Source organism: Paroedura picta, chromosome 13 (genome assembly GCF_049243985.1).
Source record: "Paroedura picta isolate Pp20150507F chromosome 13, Ppicta_v3.0, whole genome shotgun sequence".
Classification (NCBI taxonomy): Eukaryota; Metazoa; Chordata; class Lepidosauria; order Squamata; family Gekkonidae; genus Paroedura; species Paroedura picta.
In genome coordinates this window covers 8,922,514-8,932,357 of record NC_135381.1, presented here as the reverse complement: position 1 = coordinate 8,932,357, position 9,844 = coordinate 8,922,514, and the positions used below count along the sequence as shown (strand labels likewise).

The following is a 9,844-nucleotide window of genomic DNA, read 5'->3' as shown; positions in this document are numbered from 1 at the left end:
AGTTGATTCATTTGAACTCTGGAGAAGGCTTCTGCGGATTCCACGGACAGCAAAACTCACAAACCAAGAGCACATAAAACCTGATATCACTGGGAGGCAAAATCACAAAACCGGCTCACTTTCTTTGGCTGTATCATGCAATCCAACTAAGTGGAGACAGCAGTTATTCTAGGACTAGTCAGTGGTAAAAGGAAACCACACGATGGTTAGAAACAATCAAACTGGACACTGGCCAGAGCATTATACAACTAAAGGAAGTGGTGCAAGAATGAAAAACATGGCAACAATTGACCCATCGGATCACCAAAAGTTGGATAAAACTGAATGGCTAACATGATCATCATATCATAACTTTTTCCTCCCACCCTTCCAACAAGGCTCAGGGTGGGTAACATCTGTCATCAAACACGGAAATTTAAAACCCATAATTTACATTAAAACAGTTCCTGCTAACCCTCCTGCCACTCATTAATAGACTTATTACCCATCGAATAGTATCATTATTATTGGAGGGTATCCGTATACACTCCATTGAGGTGCCTTCCTTTCTCAAACCCTGACTTCCCCATGCTCCCCATGCTTCCCCAAAGCTCAAAATTCCCAATTTGGAGGGGCCAAACATGCTAGGAGACCTAATTCTAGAAACAAAACAGGAGCTATGCTGGGAAGCAAGAGTCTGTAAGGGTAACAAGAGGCATTTGAAAAATGGCTGCTAAATTTTCATAGGACTTTAACTCATGTCTTGATTTGGTTCCCTGTCTGTGAGTTGTTTGTTTGTTTAAATCAATCCCAAACATGTCCTGCTCATGTACTGATTTGGTTCCCTGTTGCGTTGTTTAAAAAAACTCAATCCTAACAAAAACGAAAACAATCCTAAACAGAAGTCAAAGGTTTTTAGACAGGTGATATATACTTAGGATTGCACTGTCCGTATTCTTCAATGACTGATAGAAGTGCATACTTACGTCTTACACTTTAATAAAATATAATTGCTCAGGATCTAAGTTGTATCAAAATTATGGTCCGATCCTTACCTGCTTAAATTCAGTAAGGTTGCCTCATCTTGTGCCAAGGAACTAGCTCCTAGGCTTTGGCAGCAGACCGGAAAATCAGACCCAGAAGAAACTGTTATCAAACTAGGGAGTGTGCTGGATGAGATGGCACAAAGAGCTTGGCTTGGGGGAAAAGTGACTTTGCAAATCCATGGATGTCCAGATATAATCTCTTTGCTGTTTATCATGAAGTCAACCTTGTGCAAAAAATGTGCAAACTTAACCTCTTTTAAACAATTTCCATATATGATTCACAATTTGGATTTCCACTGCAAAATTTTGCATTTTCTTGGTCAGGGCATCCCAATCTCATCCCTCCACCTGCAATCTAAAAAAATGCACATCTGTATTATGTATGAATCCCCACCAAAATGATCAGGGGGGCAGAACAGCTGCCCTACAAGCATTGGCTAAAACGCTTCACAGGAGTGTTGCAGGGATAAAGTTGGAATGGAGGGAAACCTGACGAAGGCCACCCTTGCACCCCTTGAAGGAAAGCCCAGATTTAGAACAATCCCGAAATAAACACAGACCAAAGAGATCTTTTTAAAGTGGAAAGAGAGAAACACCTTTGAAAGCAGAGGCTGAAGTCCATACTTGTCTTAACAGGCGGCGCAGCCTGTACGGGTTTAATGCTACCACAAGCAGCACAAGATCATCCACTTTGTTCTTAGATCAATGCAATGTTCATTTATTATTTGTACTTTACAAAAGCCCCCTTCCCCTCCTCCCCCAAAAAACCCCAGCCCTCCCCTTCGTCTAGCCCCCCCCCCCTCATTCCCACCCCAAAATGTCTTTTACAAAATCCAGGAGACGTTAATTTTGGTACAATTCATCAGCGACAATAAGCTGTCATAATTAAGAAGGTTTTGTGTGTGTTTTTAAAATTTCATACAACTGGGGAGCTTCTGTAAGGGAGAACAAAATTCTGGCTGTTATTATTGGCCAAATAAAATTCCATATTACAAGTTAGCAAATCCTAGTACAAAAATAGTCCGTGTGATAGAACAGCCTGCATTTTATTTATTTTAGTGTATTCACAGTTAAGAGTCTGTCGGCTGCATAATTCTTTAAGTGTTCTATTTTTAACGAAGTTTTCTTTCCTGGGGTGGGCGGGGCAGGATAGGGCTCCTCCTTGAACCCAAATACAGGACAGAGCCTTGACAAATCTTTCGCCAAAGCATCTCGGCAAAAGGCCTAGCAGGTTGTCAAACTGATTCTTTTGTACTGTGCTTTTCATTTTGTATCCCCGAGTCCCAATGCCGGTCACTTTAATAATTCTTGCATCAAGATCCAGGTACAAAAGGATCCCAGAAGGACATCTCCACTGCTTTCCGCAGTGACTGCAGGTGACGGCGGCGATGCTTGAACCGCACTGGGAGAACACGCCTGGTCCGTCTCGTTCCCACGTATTTCTTTCAAGACCTTTAAAAAAAAACACCTACAGGATTTTTGCCCATTAAAAACACCTTGGGCCTGTGTTCTTGTACCGCCCCTCTCAGGAGCGTTCCGATCTGTACAGCGGCCCCTCCGCTTCCAGCCTGTTAAATAACGCGGCCCTGCTCAAGTTTCTCTTAGATCTGATGAACAATGGGGAAGGTGTTATTTGTCTTTCAGGATGTCCAGCTGCTCTTGGTATTCTGTGAAAAGCCGCTGGAAACGAAGGTTCTGTCCGATGACGGGAAGCAGTTCCTTGAGCAGCTCTCGTTTTCGTAAACCCTGCATGGAAGCGGAAAGAGGCATAAAATTGCAAATCCAATTTATATACACACACGCACTTTAAACGTAACAACCAGCCATCTTGCTGCACCTTAAAGCAGGGGTAGTCAAACTACGGCCCTCCAGATGTCCATGGACTACAATTCCCAGGAGCCCCTGCCAGCGAATGCTGGCAGGGGCTCCTGGGAATTGTAGTCCATGGACATCTGGAGGGCCGCAGTTTGACTACCCCTGCCTTAAAGACTAAAATGCTTTTATTCTAAATGTAAACTTTCCAGGCACTAGAGTCAGACGCCCAAGGAGGGGACCTCACTTGGCTCATATCCCTTCATGAAAAGCAGGACAGCTTGCATGGTGACGCGGTGTGAGTGACTCTGACCTTGGAAATTTGGGTTCAAATCTGCGGTCAACCATGACGCTTGCAAAGTGATCGCAGGCTGGTTGACCCAATAGTGTTCTGTGCTGATGTACTACCTGTTTGCCTGCTGCAAAAAATCACAGTGGCGGGCGCTAATTTTGCAAAACCCTGGGGAATCGCTGTGGCCACACCTCATATCGACCCACTGTGAGTCAGCATACAGTATCAGTACACTGCCCAAAGTTGCAGAGTATACTGACACAATTTCTAGCATCTACTTAAACAAGTCTTTCTCAACTTTTTTACTGTTGAAAACCCCAATACACCCTTCAGGCTTCAAGAAACCCCAGAAGGGGTGCGATCGTACAGAATATGGTTGGGAAGCAGAGCTGTGTACATGCCCACCTGGGGCCCCTCCCCTTCCTACTCCCTCCAGGCTTGTCATTGGCCGGGAGGGGGTAGGTTGACATGACCAAATATGATCATAGCACCCAATAAATCTTTAACATATTTAAAAATATATTAAAAATTAATTAACTCCCACCCACTCGGGAAACCCTTTCAGGGCCATCAAGAAAGGTTGAGAAAGCCATAGACTTAAACTCTCAATTCTGTCCCAGCAACTGACAAGGATCAAGTCCCAGAGCCATTCCACTGGGTAATTTTTATAAGGAAAACATGGAAATCAGCATTCCCAAACACAGCCGGTCAATCTTCCAAAACCCACTCTTAAGAAACAAAAAAGTTTACAAAAAAACACCAGAAATGTTCCTCGCTCCTTGATCAGCCATTGCATTTTTACGTTACGTTCAACAGGTGCAAGGAGCTCTGTTTCATCCAACCCAAAGGGGGGGGAGGAGACTTACCACAACGGTTGATTCCCATTGGCTGCTAGGAGAGCAATGGACTGGACCCAGTAAATCCTTGCATAATTCCCGTAATCGATATTCAAACCCTAAAGAACACAGGAAGCAAAGAGGGATTCTGTAAATCATCAAATTAACTCCTCCCCTGTGTCAGTCGTGAGACAGAGCTCTCCGAGGAACTGCCCACCCGAGACACAGGAAAAAATATTTTACATTGACCCAGTGAGCAAATGAGAGAATTACGAGATGAACTGATACAGCATAAGGCCACTTCATGTATTCAAAAATATGGAGTTGGAAGGAACCTTGAGGATATTAATCTGCTGATGCTCCCAGGGCCCTGGGAAGCACATCTAGCCTCAACCAGGGCCAGGGCCTTTTCAGTCCTGGCCCCTACTTGGTGGAATGAGCTCCCTGAAGAGCTGCGGACCTTGTCGGAGCTCTTGAGGTTCTGCAGGACCTGCAAAACTGAGCTCTGCTACCAGGCGTTTGGTTGAGGCTAGGCGTGATGAGTACTGGGGAATTTCAAACTCCCCTCACTACTACCACCACCACAAAACTGCTCTGCTGTATCCATACCCCTTAGCCACTCCAGCTCACCGAATCGAGTGTATTGGAGGCTGGGGAGATCCTTCATGAGTACCGCCACCTTGTCTTGTGTCTTATTGTATTCTATTGTTATCTTTATTTTATTGCGGTAAAATTTTGGGATTCTATTGTTATAAGATTTTATGTACGATGTTTTATATATATGTTGTAAACCACTGCGAGCCAGTTCGCTGGGAGCTGTGGTCTAGACATCAAATTATAAATAAATAAATCTAGGCAGGGGATTAAAGGGAAAGGTATCCCCTGTGCAAGCACCAGGTCATGTCTGACCCTTGGGGTGACGCCCTCTAGCGTTTTCATGGCAGACTCAATACAGGGTGGTTTGCCAGTGCCTTCCCCAGTCATGATCGTTTACCCCCCAGCAAGCTGGGTACTCATTTTACCGACCTCGGAAGGATGGAAGGCTGACTCAACCTTGAGCCGGCTGCTGGGATTGAACTCCCAGCCTTATGGGCAGAGCTTCAGACTGCATGTCTGCTGCCTTACCACTCTGCGCCACAAAAAGCTCTAATCAGGGGATTAAATGAGGACTAATTTACAAAATAGCACACTCCCCCCACTCCATTCGATAACTAAGCCCCCCCCCCCAACATTCATTTGGGCAGGCTGCTCAGCTCGCTATTGCAATGTGCTGAAGACTCACCTTCGTTGACTAGATACCGTGCATAGATTAGGAGCCAATGGCGGTATTCGTGACTTGACTGCAATGTGAGAGCGGCCGCTACCTGACTCTCCAGGTACGCCAGGGTCGTTTCCTGCTGTACTAAATGAGGCATGGAGAACAATCGCGCGGCTTGCCTCCCGGAACTGCGGAAAAAGAGCAGAGAAGCGCTTTCTGGGTGGGCGGGCACAAGCATCATGGCATCGACATGATTCTAGGTAAAAGATCTCCGAAGGGAGAGAACGCTCAAGCAGGGAAAACAATCCCAGAGATATGATATGGGGGGTGGGGACGGGACAAATGCTTCAAGTCATAATGTGAGCACAGATCACAGCGTTGCACAGCCCCTAAACTAGGCTTGCTCAGCCAGGGATACGAAGCTCCAGATACAAAGAACTCAGCAAGCAGAGTGGGAGAAGATGAAAAAAAGCCACGACAACAACACACTGTAGCAGTCACTAAAAAGACCAGCGCTCATGTCCATACTTGGAAGTTCTCCCTTGTATTATGGCTAAGGGTCCTGAACACAGCATGGCCTCCTGGGACGGTAAGCTGTTCCTGAAGTCCGCACATTGTGCTAGAGTCTCCTGCTTGTCGGAGACAAGGTTCCTGCAAAGACAGCAAATATCAAAGAGCAGGATCAGTTGCAAATTGATGCCACCAACTTCTGTTTCTACTCCTCCTGTCTGGCACGGACCTGAATGCTGCACATGACTAGAAATCTGCGCTTCCGGGCACACCAACTCGGTCTAGATGGACCAGCAAAGCGTGGTTCGCTTCTCTTTGAACATCCCCGGGCATAATCTGGGGCTCGTGTTATTTATTTATTTATTTAGATTTTTATGCCGCCCTTCCCTACGACTCTGGGCGGTTTACGCAAAACATTTTGGAACATTTACATAGAACACTAGCAATATCAATATAAATATGTAACAATAACAATAACAATTTTTCAAATCTGAAGCTGCCTTCTAAGGCCCACTTATTGCAGAGCAAAACCCCTGAAATCGAGAAGACTGCTTGACTTAAAAATGAAAACAGAAAAGCGTTTCTCGCTGGGCACTTACCAGGAGGAAAGAGAAGGGTTAAAGCAATATGCTTTCCCGTCAGACATGTTCATGACTGGGATGCCGTGCTGCGTCAGTAAGATCTGGGATACGGTGGTTTCGCTGCCTGGAGAAACGGGAGGAGAGGGAAGGAAGTCAAACCAAAAGATGAGACTTCCTTGCAGTTCTTCTCCAGAATTCCACATTGCCATCTTCCCGGGTATACAGTGCGGGGGGGGGGGGGGTAGGGGTGCTGAGGGCTGGTGTGGGGAGAGGGTTTTTTTTGTTGTTATATTGGTTTCATACATATGTTGTAATCTGCCACAAGCCAGCTGGACTGGGTGCGGCAGAATATAAATGTAATAATAATAATTTTAAAAAATCAAACGGGATAGAAGCTCAGTGGCAGAGCACAAATTTTGCAGGCACGAGTTCTGCTTTTAGGGCTTGGCATCTCCAGTCGTTGTTCTTGCCTGCTGGACACAGGAGGGCCAGAGCAGCCAAGAAGCTGCCAGGGGAGGGGGTGGCCTAAGAAGAAGGAGAAGACTGATAATGGGGCTCAAATATGAACACACAGCAGAGGAAGTTTTGTCCAGGTTGTGTACTTTGGCTTTTGGCTGTGTACCTTTTTTAAAGTATATGGCATTTATGCAGCTCTTTAGGGCTGCCGGCGAAATTATGACATTACCTGCTAAAATTGTTTGCAGGGATTCATCCTTCACCACGACTGACCGCTTCTGAACGTTCCTGAAAAGCAGAGAGTGGCAAATCAAGCCAATGTCCTTGACAGTGGCTGTTCTTCCCCATTTGCCCCACCTTTCTCCTTGCTGCCTGCATTGTGACAAACTTTACGATTGTTAAGTTCCATGAGGCAGAGATCTGACTTTGGTGATTTCTCTGAAAAGCACCCCGAACATCGAGGTGCCATTTAACAAAGCACATGTCTTTTGTTTTAAGCAATGCAGTCGGAAGGCTCCCCACTTACCAGACTGAGAGGGTTGCGGCCGTCGTGAGAGCCATTATGTAGAAGCCTGTACAGTGCAAGGTGGAGATAGGCGAGTGCAGGACGATGGGAGGGAGAAGCCGGCGGCCACAAGCTGAAAACACCGACAGGGTCCGCTTTTCGCAGGCAACGCTCACCACCTCGCTAGAAAGAGGGGGGGGGGGAAATCTCTGTTCAGAGTGGCAGCAGAAAGCATTGAAAGCTAAACGTTAACTAACGAGTAACTGGGAGGTGGGTCTGGGACTTGGGTATCAAAGAACAGAGAACATTTAAAAGAGCGAAGCGAAGAATTCATTTTGCTTCTGTTTAATTTCCTTATTCTTCTCCGGTATCCATTCATTGCTTCATGGTCTGATTGCTTTCCTTCATGGGCTTTCTGCTTGTGATGTATTTAAATGGCTTTTGTTATTCAATATTTTTAACAAGAAGGCCCTTCAATTTCTGCTTTTTTGCATAATTTTAAGTCTAAGATTTCTTTTCTTTTTTTCAGTGATGAAAGCTTTAAAGATACCTGTGATGAAATATAAGCTGCAGTGGGCACTTGCTAATAGACTAGTTTAGTTCAGTTTAGCTTATTACTAATAGACTAAGTTTTAAACCAGGAGATCTCACCTCTGCCATGGACTTAGGGAGGCAGCCGTCACCAAACCCATCTCCCAGGTTCAGCTGCTCCAAACTCTATGATTTCTATGACTGTATCTTGCATGAGAGGATTCGTGTTCAACCTTTGGCTGATCCCAATAAATACGCTTACCAGCTTCCCGCTGCGGAGAGAATCCGGCTGGTGAGGACAGTTTCCCACTCTTTGCCTTCGCGATTGCACTTTAGCCTGCTCAGTTTCGAACCTCCCGCTGTCGTAATCTCATTCTCCACTTCAATGTACATGGAAGGATCTGAGCTGACCTGCAAAAAGGAGTTGTCTTAGAGAATGAAAGCTGATCAAGAACAGAGCAAAAATGAGAGAAAGAGAGACAGGCGAGGACAAACTCAGGTCCCTCTAAGATCTAAAATAGAAAGCTGCACGTTTAATGAAAAGTGTAAAACAAAAACACCAACAATGGTAGCCTTGGGAGGAAAAGTGTCACGACCCGCCCTGCTCTCGCATCATGGTTTCGCAGAGGGTGGGGTGTCCCCCCCAAAAGGCCCCGAAGGGCTTCTGCAATTGCTTGATTTGATTCATTGCACTTATTTTGACAAGACTCCCCAGAGTGCTTCATGCTTAGAGGAAACTTGTTTATTCACTTCTCCTCCTCCTACCACGAGAAGAGCGGCTTTAATCTGGCTTTGTCATTCCGAGCGCAAACCCACTCTGCCCCACCAAGTTAGGCCCCACTTACTTGCAGCGTAAACGATTTCTGGGGAATCGGGGTTGGCAGTTTAAGCGCTAATGGGGCACCGTGGCAGGCGCCGTCCTTCTCAGAAGCCAGGATCGCAGGGGACTGGAAGACAAACATCCCAAATAGCTTTGATCAATCCATTGGCACGTCCACATTACGCGTGTCTCTGTGTAAAGTGGATGGCCCCTGTGGCAGCTGTGGAAGCGGCAGCTTCAGGTCACCCAGAGACAAAACAGGAGCTCCTACGTATCCCACGCTGTGCAGAAAAATATGACACTAAAACTTAAAAAAATCAAAGGGGGCAGGGGAGGTCCCTCCCCAAACGCACTGATGAAAAGTGAACTTCCAGCCAGCTGAAAGTAGATGACAAAACAGGAGGGGCAGCGGAGAATTATCTTGTTCAGGTCTCTTGAGATCTTATAGAGGAGAAAATTCTGGATGAACGGCAATTCTGAACTGAATCTCTACTCCAAAGGGCCCCTTTGGAGTGAAGAGGACAGAAGCAACGCCAGGGTTACCTGAACAGTTAGAGGGACGGACATCAGCCGGGTGTCCTTCCGAGGCCTGCCTTTTTTCTTCTTCTCTACCGTTTCTATCTCAAGCTCCAGTTTGCGCTTGGACAGCGAGTGAGAGTGATGCTTCGCTGGGATCTTTTCCTCGCTATCGCTGCTGCTCTCCATAAGATCCCGAGGTTTGCTGTCCCGAATTGAGTTCTGCTCTTTCAACCTGCATAAGAAGTACAGGATGAGCTGTGCAGGCTCCTGCAGCTCAGCTTTCGGACGCAACCCAAAGTAGCTCACGGAGTGCTGCTTGCTAAGTACTGGGACAGGCCCCATTGGAAGCGATGCCTGGCCCTCACATTCACAGAGAGCCTCAAATTCAGATTTCTGATGTTTGGTCCAAATGAAGCTATACATACATATAGTCGCAAAGGCTTACTGACAGGATTGATTCAAGTGGGTAGCCCTTCTTTCCCTGCAGGGCAAACAGGTCAAACCTTCCGCCAAAGAATTTATGGACACAAGTCTGACATCAAAAGTCACAGGTTTGAAAAATTTGAAAAACCTGTAGGAAAACACTTCAATCTTCCATGGCATTCAATAAGGGACCTCAAAGTAGCTGATTTATTGCAAAGGAACTTTGCAAAAGAACAGACTAGAAAGGGAGATTGCAGAAATGCAAGTTATCACAAC

General features: G+C 46.0%; 1 protein-coding gene across 1 annotated transcript in view; it reads right to left on the bottom strand.

The window, feature by feature from the left end:
* Positions 1-2,052: 2,052 nt before the first annotated feature.
* HIRA (histone cell cycle regulator) overlaps positions 2,053-9,844 on the bottom strand; it is a 34,296-nt gene continuing 26,504 nt past the window's right edge. The window contains exons 16-25 of the mRNA XM_077308898.1: positions 9,170-9,377; positions 8,652-8,753; positions 8,069-8,217; positions 7,297-7,458; positions 7,000-7,058; positions 6,333-6,438; positions 5,752-5,874; positions 5,248-5,411; positions 3,996-4,084; positions 2,053-2,771 (exon numbers count right to left, since the gene is read on the bottom strand). Of these exons, the coding sequence (XP_077165013.1) occupies positions 2,655-2,771; positions 3,996-4,084; positions 5,248-5,411; positions 5,752-5,874; positions 6,333-6,438; positions 7,000-7,058; positions 7,297-7,458; positions 8,069-8,217; positions 8,652-8,753; positions 9,170-9,377 (1,279 nt within the window). The 3' untranslated portion in view covers positions 2,053-2,654. The remainder of the gene's footprint in view (positions 2,772-3,995; positions 4,085-5,247; positions 5,412-5,751; positions 5,875-6,332; positions 6,439-6,999; positions 7,059-7,296; positions 7,459-8,068; positions 8,218-8,651; positions 8,754-9,169; positions 9,378-9,844) is intronic.